Source organism: Myxocyprinus asiaticus, chromosome 31 (assembly GCF_019703515.2).
Source record: "Myxocyprinus asiaticus isolate MX2 ecotype Aquarium Trade chromosome 31, UBuf_Myxa_2, whole genome shotgun sequence".
Taxonomy (NCBI): Eukaryota; Metazoa; Chordata; class Actinopteri; order Cypriniformes; family Catostomidae; genus Myxocyprinus; species Myxocyprinus asiaticus.
This window is the reverse complement of record NC_059374.1, coordinates 24,418,250-24,443,097: the sequence shown is the minus strand read 5'-3', so window position 1 is coordinate 24,443,097 and position 24,848 is coordinate 24,418,250. Positions and strand designations below refer to the sequence as shown.

The 24,848-nt window shown below is 36.5% G+C and overlaps 1 protein-coding gene across 2 annotated transcripts in view; it reads left to right on the top strand.

Moving 5' to 3' along the window:
- The first annotated feature begins 261 nt into the window (after positions 1-261).
- Positions 262-24,848, top strand: part of mcamb (melanoma cell adhesion molecule b) — a 68,912-nt gene continuing 44,325 nt past the window's right edge. For both annotated transcript variants that reach the window (XM_051664799.1, XM_051664798.1), the window contains exon 1: positions 262-421. In XM_051664799.1, the coding sequence (XP_051520759.1) occupies positions 364-421 (58 nt within the window). In that variant the 5' untranslated portion in view covers positions 262-363. The remainder of the gene's footprint in view (positions 422-24,848) is intronic.

Genomic DNA, 24,848 nt, shown 5'->3' with positions numbered 1-24,848 from the left:
CCTTTTTTAAAGTCGTCAAATCTTTCTTGTAGTAAATAAAAAAAGCTTTTAGAAAAGTATGTATTATAATAAGTTTTAAAGTAGATTTTCAAAGGATTTCTCATTTATTTCTCCTCGGACAACACTATTTGTCAATGACCCATATATAATAAGTTCGTAGCCTATTGCTTGTATATTTCATGTGCTTAACTCTTCAAAGTGCGGTATGTAGGGTGCAGCCCACTTGGTCCCTCCTACTCATCTCTTCGCACTTTCCGTGCGCTCTATGCAAACATCTGCCCTCTCTGCGATCAATAGGAGACTGTGTTGCTTTCCAGCGCTCACTCTCCTCACATCATACGGCAGCTCCGAGCGCAGGGAGACATGGCCCTCCGACATATCGCTCTGCTGATCGCAGGACTTCACGTCCTCATCTGCAAAAGTAAGTCAAAGGTTTCATTGAGCATGACAGTGTCAGGTTTAAAATGTCATCGGGAAAGTTTATGCAGCGGTGTTGAAAGAAATAGTTTCATGTGGGTTATGTCATTGATTCCTGGGTAATTCTACAGAAGTGGTGCAAATTCAGGGTTGGATAAGTTTAAATTTTTTTTTAAATAATTTATTTTACATTTGTATTGCACTGTATCTGAAATTTATAAATTCACTATGAGTACACTCAAATCTTTTAATGAATTTTCACAATTATTCCTAATTTTAGACAGTGTCCCTATTTTTGTCAATACAGAAACATAAAAAAAAAAAAAAAAAAAAAAAAAAGCAATTTGTGTTTCGGTTGTGACCTTGATGTTTTGGTAGTGACCTTATTTTCATGGAACACACTTTACTTATTTATTTTACACATCAAGTCACTTAATGACACTTTTAGCAAGTATGTTCAGGTATGTCCAGGTTTCAGGTATGTTGTGGTCTTGAGTATGTTCACCTTCAATTGATGTAGAAGGTGGAGTTGTTTCCCTGCAGATGGTCTCTTGTTCTTTCTGTGCTTTCTTCCGTGCCCTATGCTGTTTTTGACTTGCGCTCCATCTTGCACGTGTGTATATCTTCTCCCTGTCTGTCAAGTCATTCACATTTTTAAATGTTCCCTCTTGCTTTTGTCTTAATTTTGTATCCTCTTTCTTTTTGTAAGTTAATTGTTGATATCTTATGAGGTCATACCTGATCCTCCACCAATATTCACATAGGCGCTCAGCTGTACTCTTGGGCACATTTGCATCTCTTGTGTCTATCTGCCTGTATCAGTCTACAAGTAAAAACACTGAACAGTGATATACACTCACTGAGCAATTTATTAGGAACATTATGGTCTTAATTAAGTGTCCGACTAGTTCTTCTGCTGTTTTAGTCCATTCACCTCAAGGTTCGATGTGCTGTGCATTCTGAGATGCTATTCTGCTTACAGAGTGGTTATCTGAGTTACTGTAGCCTTTCTGTCAGTTCGAACCAGTCTGGCCATTCTCCACTGATCTCTCACATCAACAAGGCATTTCCGTCCACAGAACTGCCACTCACTGGATGTTTTTTTGTTTGTTTTTGGCAATATATATATATATATATATATATATGCGGGGGACGGCATTTTGCACCACTCCTGTAGAATGACCCTCCTATGCAAGAGTGTGAGATGCTTTCCTGGTTCATGAGAAATTAATGTGGTTTAAGAGCATGCACTATGTTATGCAATTGCACCGAGGACAGTCTATGTTGCATTTGTGTTAACAGTTTAATTATTAAATTAAGTAAACAATTAAGTTATAGTAAACAAATGATTAGTTTAAAATCACACTAAAGAATGATTTCTACTAATTGTTCAGTAAATTTAAGCACACAAGTCTGTTAATATGTGTCTTAAAGCCTAATGTTTGTTGAAATCTGGTTGAATTCTTTAAAGATTCAACCAGATTTCAACAAACATTACCAACATATGCAAGATTTAAAGAGCACATATTATGGTTTGTCAAATATTACCTTTCATGCAGTGTGTTATATAGCTGTTTGTGAATGTAAAAAAGTCTGCAAAGTTTCAAAAATCAAAGTGCATGACAAATGGAGTTATTGACTCCCAAAAGAAAGAACCGATTCTGAACACCTGAAACGAGTCGTTAGTAATTCCAGACTTACTTCCTGTACTAACCTACGTAATTTCGAAACAAAAAACCCGCCTCTGGTCTTCATTGGCTGCTCGCGAACAGCTTTGACCCGCCCTCAAACACTACAAACACTGCGGTAGACCAATCACAACAGACTGGGACATCTGACCAATCAGAGCAGAGTATGCTCTCTGAAAGGAGGAGTTTAGAATGAATCCTTTAGAACGGATCATTGAACGAGTCATTTGTGACACTGGGAAATAAAGGTAATGCTGCTATTTAAATTCTGAGCATATTGACCTTGGATGCATGTAAATCTATTATATGAGACCTTTAAAACAAAATTAGGCACGTTTAGAAATCATAATAGGTCCTCTTTAACTAGACTGAAAAAAGTAATAAAAAAAATTATGCTTGCAAATAGCTGATTAAGAGACCCAAGCATTGGTATTGATGATAGCCTATATTTTCAAAACAGCTGGAAAACAGTGACAGATCTGTGTCATTCTCTTTATCGACCACGGGACTGTGGTTAGATGATGTTAGTGTTTTTAAGAATGTTTAAAACAAGATGATCTAATTTATTATTATTCGCTGGATCATAACTTGCAGATGCATTTTGTCAATTGCTTTGAAAGTGCATAGGAGTACAACTTTAGCACACTTTTTTGTATAGTTGTAAGAGGATAGACTGAGAAGCAACTGCATCCTCACAAATGGCATTTTCTTTGTTTTGAAGCATCTGTTAGCCTTAGTATGAGTTCATTACCCAACATTGTTTCCATTCACCTTTTTATCTCCCCATCTGTGCAGAACTTCCTCACTCTTTCTTCAGTTTTCCTTATTCTTTTGCGTAATCATCCCCTCTTCCGTTGACCACCATTCATGCTTTTCCTTATTGTACTGACCTCCTGTTTTAACATCCTACTTCCTTTCCTCACACCTTTGGAATTCTGACATAATCTTCAATTTAGCTCACATCCTTCTTACACCTTCACATCCTTCTGACATCTCATTAGTGTTGCTTATTTATACAGTCACAGCTGATTCAGGATTGAGCCAGATAAAACAAACTTCTGTAGTCATATCTGACTAGAGGTTTTAATTGACCACTTTTCCACTTGATCTTTCTTTACTGGAGAAACAATTGGCCAATATAGATAAGCAGTCTACTGTAAGAGGATTTTGTCTGTTTCTGTGAATCAGATTTTTATCTGTGTACCATTATCCAGAACTGTCTCTGGCTTGTGGCCAGTTATTCTAAATACAGATTTTACTGCATTTAAACTGTGATTAGGTCATCATAACCTGATATTGATTGCTATCTAGGAAATCTAGCCCATAGTTCAGACTGATCTCATTAAAATCGGCGACAGGAGGTTGAATGTTTTGTCTGCTAATATCTGTCTATGCTTTCTGAATTTTCAAACTGCCCCCTAGTGGCCGAAGCTGGAACTTCTGTACAGTGCACTGCGCAATTGCATGATATAAGCAAACATTATCTAAATTAAACATTTGAATGGATTTGACTAGAAAGGTATGACGCTTACTGTGCTGATGACAAATGTGCGTCAAATTTGCCGGCATGTGGAAAAACGTAGTATGACTGTAAAGAAACTCTTAATCTAACCTTAACCAATAGAACTTAGACCAAACAGTGTTCTTTAACCTACCTCTTTGCAAATGTAGTATTTGGCTAGCCAGAGATTAAAGGTACACTGTAAAAAAATCCTGTTAAATTTACAGTAAAAATCTGGCAGCTGTGGTTGCCAGAAATTCACTGTAAAAAATACGGTAACCACGTTTCATGCTTTAAGGCATGTAATTTTGATGCCTGTATATTTTACGGTGCATAACCGTTGTTTATATTATTAAATAATAAACTTGATATATTAACCTTCTGAAACTGTAAAAATCTGCTTTTCACTTTATAATGTATTGTTAATCACTGTAGTATTTACAAAAGGGCACATGATGACATGAAGTCCATCAATAGAGGACTTTCCTGGAGTAATGACCAATAATCATGTAAAGACAGTGCTCAGTGTCATTCACACAAACACTAAACACCATCAAGTTAACATGTGAAATTAAAATAATGCAGTGAACATTAACTAAACTACATCAGATATAACACAGAACATCCCAATGTACATAACTGATATTAAAAATAAGAAGAAACATAATTATTCCCATAAAATATAATGAAATGAACTGGGTCACGCAGGGAATTCTGGGAACGGCCAATAATTGTTTTTTACTGTAATTTTAACAATAATTTACTGTAAAAAATACATGTTCTCTCTTGTTAAACATAATATACATTTTTACTGTTAATTATACAGAAAATCATACTTTTTACATTAAAAAAATATATATTTTTACGAAATTGTACCGTAAAACTACATGTATTGTCTTTTTAAATATATTAAAACATTTTACCGTATATTTTAAGGTAACTATCCGTTAACCAGTTAACGTTTTTTTTACTGTAGCATTTTTAAAATTAAGAACATTTTTTACAGTTCACCCCAAAACTCCCAGATGTGTATGACTTTCTTTCTTCTGCTGAACACAAGCAAAGATTTTTAGAAGAATATCTCAGCTCTGAAGATCCTTACAATGCAAGTGAATGGTGAAAATGCAAGTGAATGCAAAAAGCAGAATAAGGCAGCACAAAAGTAATCCACATGACTCCAGTGGTATAAATACATATCTTCAGAAGTGATATGATAGGTGTGGGTGAGAAAAAAGATCAATATGTTAGTCCTTATTTACTATAAATCTCCAACTTTCACATTCTTCTTCTTTTGTTTTTTGGTGATTTGAATTCTTTGTGCATATTGCCAAATACTGGGCAGGGAGGAGAATTTATAGTAAAAAGGACTCAAATATTGATTTGTTTCTTACCCACACCTATCATATGACTTCTGAAGATATGGATTTAACCACTGGAGTCATATGGATTACTTTTATGCTGCCTTAATGTGCTTTTTGGACCTTCAAAGTTCTGGCCAACATTCCCTTGCATTTTTTGGACTTACAGAGCTGAGATATTCTTCTAAAATCTTTGTTTGTGTTCTGCAGAAGAAAGAAAGTCACACACATCTGGGATGGCATGAGTGAATGATGAGAGAATTTTCATTTTTGGGTGAACTTCAAAGACTTCAAAGGCCCAGTGTAGGCAATTTTCGGTGCATTAGCTTTCACCACACGTTGTTGGCTCTTATCTGGAATTCGGTACATTGGGTCCGAATTTAAGGATAAAAAATGTTTAAACTAACACACTGATTTTCCCGTGTAATCATGTTGCATATTTAGAACCATTTTAGAGTTACTATTTCATGTTGTTTAAAGGTATCATTGAGTACATTAGTAAAGAAATATATGAGAGATATAATGATGATATTTAATTGTTGTCCAATAGGCAACAATAAAAGTTAATCTGATGAATCTTCTCTCCGTTAATATTGCAGCCTTTGTGATTGTGTTTTGCACCCAGATTGTTAGTTCTTTGCCATAGTGACTACTTGTGTGAACTTTTTCTCTAGTAGCCATATGTGGAGTAGAATTTCCTAATTATTTGCTAGTCTTTTGCATCTGTCTTGTTTGACTGTGTCAGATTCTTTGGGCTTGAAAATGGCTTGTGTAAAGTGCACTCAATGAACAAAGCTGCTGTGAGCAGAGCTGCTATTATGTGCATGACATAATAGGATGCCTCCCTTTTTGAGTCATCAAGAGACTTATAACTCTCGGTTCCCAACATTTTTAACTGATAAAGAAACAAAGTGCCTTTCTCGACACCATCTAATTAAGGGTTAAAGGGCGTCTCTTTCTCTGGAATTGGACTCAAAGATGGTATGCCTTATATATGGTTTATGGTATTGCGTTTGCATGGAGATCTTACAGAGGCCTGTGGCGCAACAGTAAAAGTCTTTGTACCTAATGGTACAAATCAGATATAGGGAGGTGATGTACTCTGTGCATGCTAGTGGAAGTGCTAGAAGTGCTGAGGTCTTTAAAACTGTCTGAAAGGAATCACAAAAGTTCAGAAACTCATTAATTATGAGCAGGCTTTATATTTGAGGAGTATGTCACTGCTAGAATGTTTAAAACAGCGTGTATTCTCTCCATCTTGTTTATGTTAGATCTCACCTCTCATGAGATTGATACTGATGTATTTGTTTAAATTTTAGTTATTTAGTAATACCAGTGAGAAAGAAATCATTAAGTGTTGCACTTATTGGGAAAAAGTACAAGGTCACTGAATCTTAATCTGATTTTTGTGGACTAAATTCTGAAACTGTCAAATGGTATGAAAGAAATATTTTAAAACATACATGCCAAGTTCGTAGAAATGTGATGTTTCATGTCCAGTGTGGTTTCATAATTTTTAAAACATTGATAGCATTTTCTTAAAAAAAAAAAATCCTCTGCCACAAGGACTTAGAGCACATTGGGAATTGGGCATTCCAAATTGGGGAGAAAAGGGGAGGAAAAATAAAAAGAACTCACTTGCCATTTTCAGTCGACCCTTGTGTGGTGACCAATCAGAAAGAATGTTTCTGAGAGGTTGAAGAAGCAGAGGCCACCCGTACATGTCATGACTGATAATTAGTGCATGCTTTGCGTTCTGCTCCTTGTTAGTACAGTGCATGGTACAATACATTGAATCTGCACTGCAGTGTTTGTTGTTGATGAGAGGCACTCTGTGTCTGAGCACTGATTTATTTGAGTGATGGATAGCAGCTGACCCTCCATTAGAGTGCAATCGCTGTGCACAACCGAGAACCATTTCCTCTTTATACTTCTTTCTGTCTTAGATCTAGAGGTTCTCCAGTGTGGCCTCTTGCTACTCCGTTTCCAGGAATAATTTGTATGCTTAGTGCTTGAAAATGTATTGCTTTTCCGTTCTATCCATATCCAGCCTCTGAATATCTGTCCCAGAAGAAAAAACCTGCTGCTGCGTATGACATTCTGCGGCTATCAGTGCAGTATAAATATGTGTCTGAATAATGCAGTATTGTTAAGATTAGGCTGACACAATCCAGATCTCTGCTCTAGCGGAAGATGACCTGCACTCTTATTAAACATTTTTTGTATAAACTGAGTTGTTTTCAGGAAAAGTCATTATCACATTGACAAAGTTTGTTTCAATTTTGATGTGGAGACACATTGATAAAATGATTCATATTCATTTTACATATTATTTATACAGTATATATATATATATATATATATATATATATACAGGGTTGGGGAGTAACGGAATACATGTAACAGGATTACTTATTTAAAATACAAAATATAAGTAACTGTATTCCACTACAGTTACAATTTAAATCATTGGTAATTAGAATACAGTTACATAGAATACAGTTAAAAAGCAGAGAGAGAAGTAAGTTTGAAGTAAGTTTGGAGGAGAAGAAATAGAAATAAACCTTGTGTAAATTGTCAGCTTTACACTAAGCTAAAATGCTATTTCTAGCCATTTTACATGCACGTTACCAGGCATGATATTATTTATATATCAAGAAAATTCACACTGTGGGCCTGGATAGCTCAGCGAGTATTGACGCTGACTACCACCCCTGGAGTCGCCAGCTTGAATCCAGGGTGTGCTGAGTGACTCCAGCCAGGTCTCCTAAGCAACTAAATTGGCCCGGTTGCTAGGAAGGGTAGAGTCACATGGGGTAACCTCCTCGTGGTCGTGATTAGTGGTTCTCACTCTCAATGGGGCGCGTGGTAAGTTGCGCATGGATCGCGGAGAGTAGCATGAGCCTCCACATGCGGAGTCTCCGTGGTGTCATGCACAACAAGCCACGTGATAAGATGCACAGATTGACTGTCTCAGAAGCAGAGGCAACTGAGACTTGTCCTCCATCACCCGGATTGAGGTGAGTATCCGTGCCACCACGAGGACCTACTAAGTAGTGGGAATTGGGCATTCCAAATTGGGAGAAAAGGGGATAAAAAATAAAATAAAATAAAAAATCATGTTGGATCATAATTTCTTTTTTTCTAGTAAGACCTAAGGCAAAATTCGTATTCTTGATAATTTTTTTATTGTTTTCCTGTAAAAAAATATCTACAAATCCTTAAATCAAGATCAGTTAGATTGATCTTGTTTTAGAAACAACACTGCATAAGATATTTAGGTTTTTCAGAGAATGTATTTTTTAACATGTGTATTTTGTCTTACTGTACTGGCAGAGTTTTTATAGTCAAAACAAGTGAAAAAATCTACCAGTGCTGAAGAAGTAATCCAAAGTATTTAGAATACGTTACTGACCTTGAGTAATCAAACGAAATATGTTACAAATTACATTTTACAGCATATATTCTGTAATCTGTAGTGGAATACATTTCAAAAGTAACCAGTCTGCTCAGTGCAATTGGACAGAGTGGTTATCTGAGTTACAGTAGGCTTTCTGTCAGTTCGAGGCAGTCTGGCCATTCTCCATAGACCTCTCTCATCAACAAGGCATTTCTGTTCGCAGAACTGGATGTTTTTTGTTTTTGGCTCCATTCTGATTATCAGCAGTTACAGAAATACTCAAACCAGCCCATCTGGCACCAACAATCCTGCCACGGTTGAAATCACTGGGATCCCTTTTTTCCCCATTCTGATGGTTGATGTGAACATTAACTGAAGCTCCTGACCCGTATCTGCATGATTTTATGCATTGCACTACTGCCACACGATAGACTGATTAGATAATCACATAAATAAGTAGGTGTAAAGGTGAACCTAATAAAGTGGTCGGTGAGTGTATGCTGTATACAGGTATATACATTATATATATAAACTTTATATTCACTTTTTCTGTATTGCTTTAGTTGACAGTTGATATGAGCTGTGCGTAGAAGGCTTTCCAGAATTAAAAATTATTATTAGCTGTAATTCTAGGCTAGTCAGAACACCAAGTGAAAGAAGCCATATTAGTTTAGAGAAAAAAGTCTGCATTTGTGTCTCAGTTAATTCAGCTGTTTTCTAACACATGCAGATATGACAATCTGTTTGGAAATAACTGCCAGATGTCTGTTTGGAGGTTGGCCCGTGTTGGGCTGTGTGTTCTATATTTATATTTAGTTCCCATTCACTGCATAGACTCATGCACAATTATATTTTGCATGTGCTTTTTATGCTTTATAAAGCATAATTCATTTTATACCCCTTAGATATTTCCTATGCATTCCATTTCATCATTCCATTGACTCAATTAAACATTGATGCTGTGTTTGTAGACATACTTTTTTAGCCCTCTATATTATGTACTCTTTAAATTGCTGCTACATATTGTAGTCCAGCTTCTCTTTAGTTTAATTTGTTTGATGTCACCAAAATGGACTTGGAATTTCTGAAAATGTTCCCATACTGCTTTCACCCATACTGTACTGTTAGTGGGGCCCAGAGAACAGCTGCCCACACCTGGTACTCAAACAATCACAAAAGGCACTCAAGTTCAGGTTTCAGATAGCAAGTAGGCCTACACCCCACCCCCACAACACCTGCTGTGTTAGGGCAATGAGCCATATACATGCATTAATTCACTGTCTCCGTAAATTAATCATGTCTATCTGTTTGTTTGTTTGTTTGTTTGTTTGATTCATTAATTCTTCTGTTTGATACAAAAACAGAGTCTGTCTGTAAATGGCTTTGATACTGGTCTCAGACTTCAACAGTTTCCTTTTATGACCAGCATAACATGGCATACTTAGGGTGTTACTTTTGACTGTTTGAAACGTCATCTTTTGGGAATGTGGTTGTAAGTTTATGAGGAAAGAACAGTCAACATCATCATTCTTTACCACACTGTGTATGAAACCACATCTAAATCATGCTGTGATGGATAGCATAACCTAAGACGTAATAGAGATTGTCAGTCATTGTGCCCTGTTTGCTTAGATAAGGCTGATAGATTCATTTACCTCACAAGGCTCACAAGTTCTCGTTATATATAATCAGACAGTAGTTCTTAATATAGAACTATAAGCTCTCATATCTTCAGAATAACATTGTAATGTCCCATTGCAATTGTCACTTTTTTAATTAGCTTATAAATGAAATAAAACCAAACAAATCAAATCAAGTCAAAACTAAACAAAACCAACCATACAAAAAAAAAAAAAAAGAAAAATCAGACCAGACAAAATAAGACAAGACAAAACAAAAATGTCTAAATAGCAAACAAAACCAAACCAAACAATAATGTCTGTGTAGCAAACAAAACAAAAACAAAACAGTTGGTTTCAATCAGTCAGATCTGGCTCTACAAGCCTGTACAACATAGACCATAGTCAAATGTTGATGTATAGAAAAATATAGACAAATATGTAGCTTTCAGTTCTGACATGTTTGAGAGTGTTAGCTTTGTGGCAGCACTAAAATATTTCTTGACTGAAGAGGCTATGTGTGCTGGCAACGGAGCTGTGCTTTTTTTGTGCTTTGTTTGTTTGAAGGTAAACCTCTGTATGTTTGCATTTATGAAGACTGCCGAACAAACTACAATTTTATACCTGGATTTTTTAAATATGAAAATGCTTCATACTGAGACACTCTCTTTGCCAACAAATCTCTAAACAGTTCTTTGATAAACAATGTTTGATTTTTTGCTAACAGTTTACAATAAGGTTCCATTTGTTAACAGTAGTTAATGCATTAGTTATCATGAACAAAAAAGTAACAATATATATATTTTTTCAGCATTTATTAATCTTTGTTAATGTTAGTTAATAAAAATACAATGGTTCATTGGAAAGTCATGTTAGTAAATTCATAGTGCATTAACTAATGTTAACTAATACAACTTTTGATTAATAAATGCAGTAAATATAATGTTCATTGTTAGTTCATGTTAACTAGTGTTGTTAACTAATGTTAACAAATGGAACCTTATTGTAAAGTGTTTCCTATTTTTTTTATACTGTATTTTCTTTTATAAACATTGTGTCCCTGTTCATCATTTGCAGTGCTTTGCAAACATTTTAGTGCATGATGTTGAATAATGAATTTATAGATATACTGTCTCAGTTTTGTTCCACACACAAAAACTTTAAATTATTGATAACGTGAATGAAGACAGATGGAAGACAGGCACCTTCTATAACTTCCATCTCTGAAACATCACACTAACCCTCAACTTCAGTCAAACACATACACCAACTTGAGAGTGAATGAGATATACAAAGCCTTTGAGTCAGTACAAGTAATTAACAAAGATATAAGGGTTTAGGAGGCAACAGGATCTATCTGAAGTCACTCCAAAATGCAAATTCTGTCATCATTTACTCACCCTCATGTTGTTCCAAACCTGTATATTTTGTTTTCTTTTTTTTTTTTTTGATGTGGATTTTCTCCCCTTTTTCTCCCCAATTTGGAATGCCCAATTCCCAATGCGCTCTAAGTCCTTGTGGTGGCATAGTGACTCGCCTCAATCTGGGTGGCGGAGGACGAATATCAGTTGCCTCTGCGTCTGAGACTGTCAGCCTCTGCATCTTATAACGTGGCTTGTTGAGCACGTTACCACGGAGACATAGCACGTGTGGAGGCTCATGCCATTCTCCGTGGCATCCACGCACAACTCACCACGCGCCAAACCGAGAGCGAGAACCACATTATAGCGACCACAAGGAGGTTAACCCAATGTGACTCTACCCACCCTAGCAACCGGGCCAATTGGTTGCTTAGGAAGCCTGACTGGAGTCACTCAGCACGCCCTTGATTTGAACTTGCGACTTCAGGTGTGATACTCAGTGTCTAATAATGGACTCTTCTCTTTGTTGCGGTCAGGGAAATGCTTCCGCTCCCTGATGGCCAAAACAGATAGAATGAGAAGGAGCTTCTTTCCCCAGGTCATCCGTGTCCTGAACCAAGGACAACACCAGAACTAGGTTCACTATTCAACACCACACACTTGAAGCAATATTACACTCTGCATTATCATATTATTATATATCATTATCATACATCTACAACATCACCTCTATATCATCAGCCTGTTGCAGGTCAACATTACTGCACAATTGCACTTTAACTTGCACAATGTTCATATTGCCAGTCAACTGTTGCTGCTACCACCTCTACATCTGTCATTATGCACTATTTCATATTAATATGCATACTTTGTACATACAGTATACTTGTATATTTCTTCTTTCTCCTATTTTATTGTGTTGTAAATTCTCCAGAGTATATATTCCCATAATCTCTTATTCTTTTTTTCTCATAATCTTAAATTTTAGATTTGTTTTTTACTTCTATTTCTACTATCTATCTATCTATCTATATTTATTTTTTATTGTAAACTGTGGGGAGAAAAGTCATACCAAGAATTTCATTACATGTCGTACTGTGTATGGTTATGTATGTGATCAATAAAACATGAAACTTTACTTGCTGAGCTACCCAGGCCCCACAAGAGGAAAAATGTTAAAGAATGTACTGTGCACTACTTTCCATATAATGAAAGTTAAAGGGGACCCAAGCCATCAAGCTTCAAAATGACAAAAAGTACTGTACCACAAAAGTAGTTCATGCAACTGACTGTAATTTATGCTATTTTCTGAACATTTTGTATCAGTGATGATTGGTCATGTCAAACACAAACCTATTGTATGCCTCAGAAGACTTGGAATATAGCACATAACTTGTATGAACTACTTTTGCATACTTTATGGTGCTTTATTGACATTTTGAGTTTGACAGCAAGAGTCCCCATTCACTTTCATTATATAGAAAAGAATGGCCAGTACATTCTTCAACATTTCGTTTTGTGTTCCATGGAAGAAATAAATAAAGTAAGAGGGGTTTTGAAAGACATGATGACAGAATTTCCATTTCTGGGTAAATGCTTTCTTTAAGAAGATAATGACACTTCTTTTCAGGATTCAATCCAACAATCATGCCTATTTTAATTCATCCACCTGAACATTTGCTTCAGTTTGGAGATGCAAGATGCATAGTGGTTAGAGGCAACAGTATTGTGGTCTGAAGACAGAACTCTTCAATTTACAAAAGTCGTTTGGACCCACAGGCTTGCCCGCAGGGAAGCCAGTAGGCCTGAATGCAGCTCTTGTTCTGGAGGTCTGGAGGCTGGATAGAGCCCTCAGAGTAACTGCTCTCTGCTTAGTTCTGGCCCTGTGCCACAGTCTAACTGCTTCTAACATTCTGCAAACCCCAGTCTGCTTCACCTCAATAAAAAACCAATCTTGCTGCTAAAGTACATTATAAATGTATAACAGATGATGTAGTATAGTCCATAACACATAAAGGACCTGAATGCTTATGTGCTGTGAGACAAATCAGTTCACAATTGTTTTTGTTAGACTTACTCCAATGGTATGTTTTTGGGACACAACAAGTCATGTGAATTTGATATGACATGAGGGTGGATAGATGGTAATAATTTTCAGTTTGAATCAATAATCAGTCATTAAAAAATCAATTTATTTTGTTTTATTTGAAATAGCATTTAAAATTCACTTGGCTCAGAAATTATGGGGTGCTTACAGTAGATTGAATGGGCATGAATAACATGGCACTTTTGAATTCAGCGGGTCAAAGTCCATGTATAGCGATTTGATACTTCATATTACACAGCCACTTGGATGTCACAATTTATGGATATGTTGCTATGTGGTGTTAATGGATCCTTTCACATCAATAATGTTTGCAATTTTGGGATGGAATCAAACCCTTCACACCACTTAATTTGGTGGTTTGACACTTTGGGGTGGCATAGTAATAGAATGCATACAGCCAAGGCATGATACGTCAAATTACAGTTTACAATGAGCTGTCTTGAGTTTGCTCTCTTTGACTTAATTCAGAATATTTTATAGGTGATTAATATTTTAAATTAATTGTACATTTAAAAAAACAGACATTTCAAGCACATGACGCATTTCATGAGTTTGTAAGCATACTGATTCTTTTATGTTTTAAAGTCATACTTTCTAGAATTTTGCTTATTTCCAATGACATTGTTGACTCACTGGGAGCAGGAGCCAGATTTTATCAGCCTTGGTTTAATGCAAACTGCTTGGAGGCAGTTAAGCAAACTGGCATAGTGATTGACTCATTTTTGTGGTCTTCAGGATCTATTTAGCAATTATGTGGTCTTAAAATAGAGCTTTGTGAAGGAGAATTGGATGGAAATTATGAGTTTTGGATGTTGAGGTCAGAGGGCGATTGCTCCCATCAGCTGAATAGAAATGGTGGTGTCCTTTCAATAGCTTTTCAAAATTTTAAACACATGCATGATTGAAAGTTCAATTACCAATAATTACATTGCAATGGATTCAACATTAAGAGTGGTCTCAAACTGCATGAGACCACTGAGCAAAAATACTGAAATCTAAGAGATAAAAAAAAAAAAAAATGCTTAGTGCCTTTGAACATTACTTTCTTAATATATAGATTTCTGGAAACCTTGATTTTGAATACTTTCGATTTTTGATTGGCCAATTGCTGCATTCAGTGGACACTTATTTTTGTGTAATGACAGGTAAACTGTATAATTGACCATTGTCCCAGGCAATGATTTCATACTGTAGTTGTCTTAGTTTTATTTATTTATCATATAACTCAGTGGTCTCTTCTCACATAATACAATTATTTAAAATCAGATTAATATTTTATTTAGCCATGTAATAAGTGGTACAGTCCATTATCACAAAATGAACCCCTTCAGGGTGATACAAGACCCCTCAGCTGTTGGGGTCCTGATAACCTTGTTTGTCTTACAATATTGTCTGTCTGTGTACAATATCCCTTAAAGGGATAGTTCACCCAAAAATGAAAATTCTCTCATCGTTTACTCACTTTCATGCCATCTCAGATGTCTCAGATGCCAACGAAGATTTTTAGAAAAATATCTCCGCTCTGTAGGTCCATACAATGCAAGTGAATGGTGGCAGAACTTTGAAGGGTCAAAAAGCATATGAAGGTAACATTAAAGTAGCAATAATACTCCAGTGGTTTAATCCATGTCCTCAGAAGAAATATGATATGTGTGGGTGAGAAACTGATCAATATTTAAATCCTTTTTACTATAAATCTCCACTTTCACTTCAACATTCACATTCTCTGTGCATATTGCCACCTACTGGGCAGGGAGGAGAATTTATAGTAAAAGGACTTAAATATTGATCTGTTTCTCACTCACACCTATCATATCGCTTATGAAAACATGGATTTAACCACTGGGGTCTTATGGATTACTTTAATGCTGTCTTTGTATGCTTAGTGTAGCTTCAAAGTTCTGGCTACCATTCACTTGCATTGTTTGGACCTACAGAGCTGAAATATTCTAAAAATCTTTGTGTTTATTTGAATAAAGAAAGTCATACACATCTGGGATGGCATGAGGATGAGAGAACTTTCATTTTTGGGTGAACTATCCCTTTAAATATTTCATAATATATTGTAGGACTTCATATAAATTATGTAGAAATTGTCTATAAAATGCAATCAATAAAGAATCTAGAAATTGCATGTAAACGTTGCTTTTTCTCACACTGCAGAGCAGCATGCTGTCTGTGAAGACAGAAAGCCCATTTTGAGCCAAGCTTTTTGAGTTATCCTCATGTCACATGATGTTTGCTGTTTGAAGCCCATCTAAGTTATGTACTAATGACTATATACGCTGAAATAGTACATGCCATGAATATGTGTTACATTTTTTCCCCTCTGTTCCATTCCGTGATCAAAGCAGTTTCTTAATCTAATAACCAATTTACCATTTAGCTAGAAGCTGATATGTCAAAACACTCAAATAAACAGTGTTTGTTTGAGACAATGTTTTGAAAGCACCAGAGAGCCACAGTTTTTACACTCTTCAGGGAAGTTACCATAAAAATGGCTCACTTATAGTCATCTCTGAACAAACTGTGATTAGTATTTTAAAGGGGATGTGTTATTTTGAAATACTTTCTCCAATCCCAGCTTTATATGTGGACATGAAAGAAAGCTCATAAACTTTAAGAGCATGGCCACGAGCCTCCTCAGCTGATCTGATTGTTTCAGTAAACATACATGTGGCCTGTTTGGCAGCAAGGTACAGTTCTACAGTTTTACAAATGCCTTGTAGAAACTGCAAGATCTTTTCTATTTATATCTTTTTTAATATATTTACAAAAAAATGCTAAGCATCTTACAGATTCTGCAAGGGGTATGTAAACTTATGAGCACAACTGTGCTATGGCTTGTTGTTATAATGAGCAATACTATTTTGCCTTTTTCTTATATAGCCATTCAGCACCCCATCTGTTTTACTGTAGGTGTAGATGGTGTAATGTATTGGTCTAATTGTTCAGTTTATGTAATTGCTTAAGACTTCCTAGTAGGATAGGTCATCTCTATTGTCTTAAGCATAGTAAAATGATTTATGAGGTTCCCAACATCTTAACCTTTGCTGTATAGTTATATAGACCCCTCCATGTTCTCAGTGTAGAATTCATGACTTGAGAAATAGTTTTGGCAGTGTGGAGACAAGGCTTCTCCTGCACATATCCTGATCTGGTCAAGGCATGCCTAATCTCTGTTGGATGGTGCCTCCTTTCCCACTTGCAAGTGAAATGGACACTTGTGAGGTTAGTGGCTGATGACAGAGCTCGAATTGTGGAGTATCTGGCTTGCGGGACAGAGGGTGCTCCATAATGGTCATCTTATCCCAGCCATCATGTTGGACAGAGATGCCAGGCATTCCTCAGAAACTTCTTTCACTGCTTCTCTGCTCCCCCAACCAGACTGTCTTGTGTGTCCTCCACACTGAGTCTTTAGTTCTGGACCTTTGCCATATGAGTAACTCTTCCCCAGTGTTACAAACCTTCACAAATCCCTCTAAATTGTTCTTCACACAGCGCATCAAAATATTCTTTCACTGACACCTTCTCACCTTTTCACTCCAAACTTTAAACCATTAACATGTTTGCTGAATTCCACAATTGTCTTGAAGTCACCATGAAATTGCTTGACCAGTGTAGTTTTCTCTCCTGTGTTGGCGTGTGTTCCTCTTGAAACAGAAAGTTGGGGTGGGAACTCCCTGTTTTAAAGTAAAATAGAAATTTAGCAATATCTTGAATATCGCAATGATTGTTATGTAGGGCTGGGTAAAAATATCTGTTTTCCGATGCATCATGATCTTCATTTGAACGATCTCGATATCTATTCTTAAATCCCAAGATTGACCTTTTACTCTGTGTGCAACCCTTTACTACAATGAGAGGAAATCGCTCGCATTTGCAACCAAATTTTGCAACTAAAAATTTCTATAATTAGACACCGGCTGGTCAATTTTTAGATTTCACTCCCCAGTGATTGTGTAGTAAAGTGGGGAAGAAGATCATTTCACTGCATATAGAGAGTAAAATTTTGGTTTGACTCGTTCCAATGAGTGTCCAAAGACGAGATCCACTAAATCTGTTTGTCACTGAATAATGGCTGTTTCTCAGTGTCTGTTCTTTTTTCGTTCTTACATTCTTGTGGACTTGTTTGACGTCATCACCCACCTCCGAAAAATGAAAATAATTAAAAGGTTGTTGAATGTACTTATCTTAAAACTAGCATGGATGCGTTTTACATCCCCATGTCTTCCGAGTTTGCTCTTTCAAGGTAGTTAGGCAAGACTGATTTTCACAAGAACGAGAACGCGTTCTTAGTATTGAGAAACACCCAATGTCTCTTTTAAGACAATTTCTGTTCTTTACAGGCAGTTTTTGAACAAACAACAAAAATTAAACATTTCATTACAATCACGCATAGCACGGATGAGGTAAAGAACTCACACTTGTTTATATGCGCTCATTTACTGACGCTCTTTGCAAAACAGCTGGTTTTCTTAAAGAGACAGTACCGTTTTTTAGCACTTGTTCAACAAATCAATGTAAATACTTGTAAATAGTTCAAATTGTGCATGCAAACAATAAACATGTAACAAAATATAATATAAGAATTATAATATCATATTTATTGATAGAATACATGGAATTTTAGAATGCTAAAGTGTGACCCCAGTCAGGTCTGATTATGATTGTAGACTTCCTTCCTTGATGTTAGCTTTAGAAGAAATACTTTTTTTTACAGCCTTGCAGGGGATCCATTTGAATCATTAATCAGGTAGTAAACAGCCACTGGCTCAAGCTTTGAACCATATAGCTTTTAGCTGGTGGATGGGGATAGATGTTCCTCAGGGAGTTGATGGTGATAAGCAGAAGTAGTGGCTTCTTCTCTCCCATCATTTAAGCAGCTTAATAATTGATGGTGTTTCCTGAAACACCAATCGCTGCTGATCCCAAACATCTAAGAAGCCTTTTAAGACAGTGTGGTCCACTGTGGTCCAACCCATATGGCTGTCTCCTCCTCTGACAGACACAACAGCTCAGAGGTCTGAGCCAGCCAGTGGTGAACAGGAATGTCTGTGGTGTTTGAATCAATGAACAGCTACAGATTTATCTTGGCATGAAGGCTCCAATGAAGAATGTGAAAAACTTGAAATGTAATCATTGTCTGGTTCAGAGAATGATATCATTCACTCTAAAAGGAATAGTTCACTCAAAAATGAAAATTAATTCATTATTTACTCACCCTCATTTTTGTTGAGACCTGAATGACTTTCTTCCTTCTGCAGAACATAAAAGGATTAATTTTGAACAATGTACTGGTTGCTGTTTTCCATACATTTACAATAAATGAGGACTGCTGCTTTCAAGCTTCAAAAAGAACAATAGCTTTGGTCTGTTTCAAAGGGGAATAGTTAAATAAAAGTAGCGACACCACTAACTTAACAAAAAATCTTTGTAACGTGACAGTAGCTCTGATATTTTCACAATAGTGTAGTTTTTCCTACGAGTATCTCTGTAGCATCACAAAAAGCTACATTTGTCACATTGTATTGCAAACACAGCAATCGAGCCATGAGAGTAATCAATCGCTCGCTCTCTTTAGTCGGAGGCATGAGACACTGGCCGATACAAAATGGTGGAGGGGTGACAAACATACCGACTCACTGCAGCGTTCTCTGATTTCCTGTCACATATAGCTTGCAGAAATAACAACAGAAGTACAGTGTGAGCATAAACAGTTGTAAAAGAATGATTTAGGAAGCGATTCATGGAGAAACCTTACCTTGGAAGTGTGTGATTGTTTATTTATCCACTCAAAGCTTGCTGTAGAACACATATGTCCATATGCAGCTTTCAATGAGTAAAGAAATTACATTCAATAAAAACGAGACTGTTGTGCATCCGCTTTCTAATTTCAAATGAGTAATTCTTTAGGCGAAAACGCAGGGAAAAAACGCTTGGTGACAGAATCACTATCTGTGATTATATGCAAATCACATATAATTTGAAAAAATGTTCAAATCAGTCTTGTCAGTTCTTCAGTAAAAGAAGCAGCTCATCGGTCACTTGAGGAGAAGACAAGAGCCCGCCTCAGCGACAGATTGATTTTTTCTGTCCTGTTGGATCCTGTTTTCCGTTGCTGGAAACATTAACTCAGCAGGGAGTCCTGACGGTCAAGTGATTAACGATCTCCTGCTGGCAGACGCTAATGTGCGCTTTGCCAAATGCCTGAAAATCTCTGGAAAAATCGGTTAGTGTGACGCTGGCTTAAATGAACTGGTTAAGATAAACGATTCCCTTATATTTAATGTTGGGAACTCTGAATCATTTTAGCATTAGTTCATGTGAACTATTTAACATAAATGATTTACTGAGCGCATTTACATGCACGTTCTTATACTGATTATGCTTAATTAACCCACAACACGTGTGGTCATGTAAACGCAATAAACCGCGTTCCTTTATCGGTGTAAAGGCCGTAAACGGCTTATGAATAACCCAGTCGACACAGGTAGATTTTTGCCCATTATGCCAATTTCGCATGCCATGTAAACACCTTACATGTAAACAGGTGTGTTCTTAACGGCTCATCCAATGTGCATACGTGTTAAGCGCATGTCTCTTCATGGTTTGACATCAAAAGTAGAGAATAACACGATTCTTTCAAATGTCATGTAAACTCGGATTTCTTGCTTTGTCAGATTTTTTAAATACGCTGATTTTAGAGAGTAATCAGCATATTGGTGTGCATGTAAACGGGCTCAATGATTCACTGATTTCCCTGATCAACCTTAAAGGGCCTTAGCCTTTTTTAATGCTATATATTTAGTGTGTTGCTGCAATTTGTCACCATATTCATGGCTACTGGGGTTTAAGCCACGAATGTTTTCCGAAAAGTCCTGAATGTTTTTGTCATCTTGTAATGCCAAAAGTACCAGTGCTTCGGCATCAAGTTGCTATTAAGAATATTATATTTTAATATATTTAACAATATATTTTAATATTAATTCAAATATATAAATTAATGATACCTGTCTTCCTACAGTATCGATAACACCAAATATAGACTCAATTCTGTACACACCTGCTGTCCAGCGTATCTTTTTTGTCCATGTGAGATACGTATTTGATATTGTTAAGTTGGTATATCCAGATGCAGTTAGTACCAAATATTTAAATATATAACCCTGAAAACAAAGAATAATAGATACAGATGTGCTTGAGGGACTGGCAAACTTTAAGTCACGAGCCAGTTTTTTGCAAAATTCTATTATTAAAATGGTATGCAATAAATGTAGCTAACTTTGGCAAATTTAGCAAATATTTTTTGCATCCTAAGTACATACTTTAGCCTAATTACCGCCTGCTATCTTCTAAACTAACTTAAAACACCCGATAAATCAATGGTATATAACTGTCAGTTGTACACAATGTGCGTCGAACTACGTAAAGCCGTAAGGGACAATATAGTGTCTCTTTTAAATTATGTTTTAAAGTACATAGTGTTAAAAGCACACAATTTCTGATATTTCAAATGAGACAAAATTTAGTGGGCCTTTTTAATTTTAATTGCAGTAATATTTAAAGATTTACTATAAATGATATCTCACAGATTTAACATTTAAACTTTTATTATAAAGTGTATTATATTCCGATATTTCCCCAAAGGATGGCCCCATATGTATCCGCAGAGATATTGGCTCTAATGTCAGAGATATCCACTGACCTTAGAATCGCCCCGACTGTATTGTGATTTAGTCATATAAAATAGGGCACAAGATGATCATATATTACTAAATTATGTCTGTTTTGGTGCAAAAAAATATAAACTTTACTAACATTATCAGTGGACCTCAGGGAAGATAATAATTATAATAAAAAAATAAAAATGAGTATGTCATAACACCTTTAATATTAACTTCTTGAAGAGTGTATTTGCGTGATGATAACTTGCTGTGAATAATAGTTTTGTCTCTTTATAATGCTTTAAGTTTAGTCCTTTTTATGTCCTTTTATGTGCTATCAGAGGTTTTTCTCTGATGTCTTTCATTTTGAGATATTTATAAAGGTCTACTCACAATATAATGTGATCTAGGATGGCCTTCCGTTGATTTATAATTTTCGAACATTATTCTATTCTTCTGAGAATAGCTTGGCAAGAGCTCATAGCCCTTCTGATCTTGCGCTGCTTCAGTACAATAAGTCAATTAATACTTTAGTTTCCAGTAGTAAACTAAAGGCTCTGTGCTAACACAAGTGTGGCCTACAGATAGATCATGCTGAGGACATACTTGGAAGCAAAAGATATTGCTGAAACAGTTTTTATATTTATAGCAAAGTCCCTTTGTTTGTATAGTTTCCCAAGGGTCATAACAGGGATCATAGTTCCAAGTAGGCTGATTCAGATATGTTTTATAATGATAAGAATCTAATATGAAGAACTGGGGGGAACATTTCTGCGAGTTGTCTCTCGGGTAAACCAGTCGGTTTAGATCTTCAGTTTAGATTATTCTGGCCTTCACAACATGAGGCTTCCACTTTTTCTGTCATCACAACATTCCATTTCTAGATATGTTTAACATACAAAAGTTTTTCATCTGTTTAATTGAGTGTCTTTAAAAGCTCTCCCACATATTCATGTGTGTCACAGGGTGAATGAAGGTCCTTTGGCACCTTTAGAGGCTTGTGATGCAGAACCTTGTATCATGCTAGCTTCTAGTGCACCAAAAAAGGAATGAACCGCTTTCTGGAGCTCCATCATGTTGGCGGCAGCAATTGCTTCCAGAGTTACTGGCTATCTTTAGAACTAAGATCTGCTCAACCAATGAGAGGTCTCCATCACTTGTCCCATACTTTTCAGGGCAAGTCATGGAACTCGGTGACATCACAATCAATGCAGCAAAAATAATGTCCTGCTGGTTGTTCCCATACCCCAGAAATCGGCAGCTATTTTTGCTTTCCCCAAGCATTACGTGAGCCCATAGAGATGATTTGTCTCAGATGTGGAAAAAAGAATGGAGGGGAAGTTGAGGATCATGTGAGGAGGCATGGGGGAACAATCCACAGAGATCATTTTTGCAGAACACTCCAGAGATGCAGGCCATTTGTTATTTGTAAGTGGAACACATTCCACATAAATTCAAAAGCTTTTTAGTAAACCAATAATATATTCAACCAGTAAGACTGGCTCCTGGGTCTGTGACACTCTTGTAAGTGCACCTCTTTATCCTAATAAATGTTGAAGGTTGTTTGGTGGAGGGAAACAGTCTGACTGTTGGGCTTTAGGTTACTCTGGGAGTGTGTGAAAGGGTTTTACAGCTTCATCTGTCTGTATTATCTCTCCACTTGTGAAAAATAATAAAACATTGTTAATCCCAATCTCTCGACTGCTTGTAGTGAGATAAGTTACATTATGGGCCTCCAAGGTCACAGACCCAGCAAAGTCATTGAAAGATTTCAAGTTATAAATAGTGACTATGCTCTCATTACTTTAAAATGTATTATGTAAACAGCTTAAGTGTGTATTTTCACCAAACGGAATTGTAAAAAATACGCTGTTTTCAAAATGCTTCCCCGAATCCTGTATTCATATGCCATTGTCAAAGAAATGCTCATTTTGTGAAAGAGATACATTGTGAGGTACTCAACATGGAGGCGAAGGTAGAATCCATATGCAGGAAGTTTATTAAACACTGCAAACAAATCCAAAACACAGGGCAGAGACATAATTGTTGAAGCAGGCAAAGTAGTCATTATCAAATAATCAGTCCAACCAGGCAAACAGAGCAAAACAGTAATCCAATAAAACAGGCACAATGACCATAACAATAAGGCAATGGGGAAGAAACGCTTGGTAAGGCAGTGAAACTGGCAATACTTCGCAAAGTAACAATGGAAAGGCATGGCTATTTATATAGTGTAAACAGGAAGTCACCATAGAAGAAACGGTTCAATGGTAGTATTCGGGAGAGGGCTTTCTCTGGCGATCGGCTGAATGAATACCAGCCTCATTCGTTACATACATATTTTGTCCAGGAAAGTAATTGTCTGGATTATGAAATGCGTGTCCTCGACAAAATGATTTTTGTACTTTGGCAAATTTAGCAAATATTTTTGTTCCTCCTAAATACCTACTTTCATCCATGAAAGGGGTTGTTTGGATCACAGCACTTTTTTGTAAATTCCCTTTCATGGACAAAAGGCATTTCGTGACATGCTGAATCATGAATTAGGATGAACAAAAATGATTTCATGGACGACATGCATTTTGTGATCCAAACAATTCCTTTTATGGACAAAATACATATCTGATTTACAGGCTGAGCATTTTGTTGCCGAAATACATTTTGTGACATACATTTTGTCCACGAAAGATGTTTTCTGTCATTCTTAGAAAGGACAAGGACATTTATCCTTATGTTCATGAAATGGAAGGAACTAGTTTTTGTGCACGAATTGAAGTTCTGACTTTACATTTTCGTAGACTAAATGCAAATGGCTTTTGTATTTCTGTGCACAAATGCATTTAGGTGTAATTGCATTTCATCATGAAATACTGCATTTCATGTCATGTAATTAATTTAGTCCACGAAATTAGGCATTTTACACTTGGCGCCCGACAACTTCTGAGCAACTTCTGAGACACGGGTTTTGGTCCTGTGGAAACCAGAAAGCAATTGTGATTACATAATCAATGGTAAGCACGATTCAGTGTAGGGCTGCGCGATATATTGAATTTAACAAATGTACATATTGCGATATGCAAGGGCTTGTGATAACGGAATGAGTTTAATACAATAACGTTCAAGGCGATGCAGATAGCAGAGAATAGAGTTGCCGTGTGATTGTCACTTGGTGTGTGTGCGTTCACTGTGCATAGGAACCGATCCCTTGAGTGCTGCTCCGGGGCTCGAAATATTCCCCATTTTTTTCTCCATTGTCATTACAACATTAAAAGACTGGGCGATTACATGAGAGGAGACACATTTCAGTAAGGTGCACTGTATCTTTCAACATACCCTCAGTTGTTCATTCATGTTTTTTGTTTTTCGTGCAATAAGTTGGAGAGAGAGAGCTTTGTGGGCTCCGTTTGAATGACCAGCTACCGCAATCTATCACACACACCATTAAAGAGCATGAATGCATTTATTGTTTGAATTTCGAGATAAAAGTGACATCATTTGAAAGCTGAGACTAAATCATGTTTCTCCAAAAAACTACATCTGAGCTGTTCGAGCTGTGTTTTTTTACTGTCGTTCAACCATATTCAGTTAGTACAGTACACAGCGAAACGAGACAATGTTCCTCCAGGACCATGGTGCTACATAAAACAACATAGGACAAACATAGAACCACATGAGACTACACAGACTGAATAAGACCTACACATTCCTACATAAAGTGCACGTGCAAACG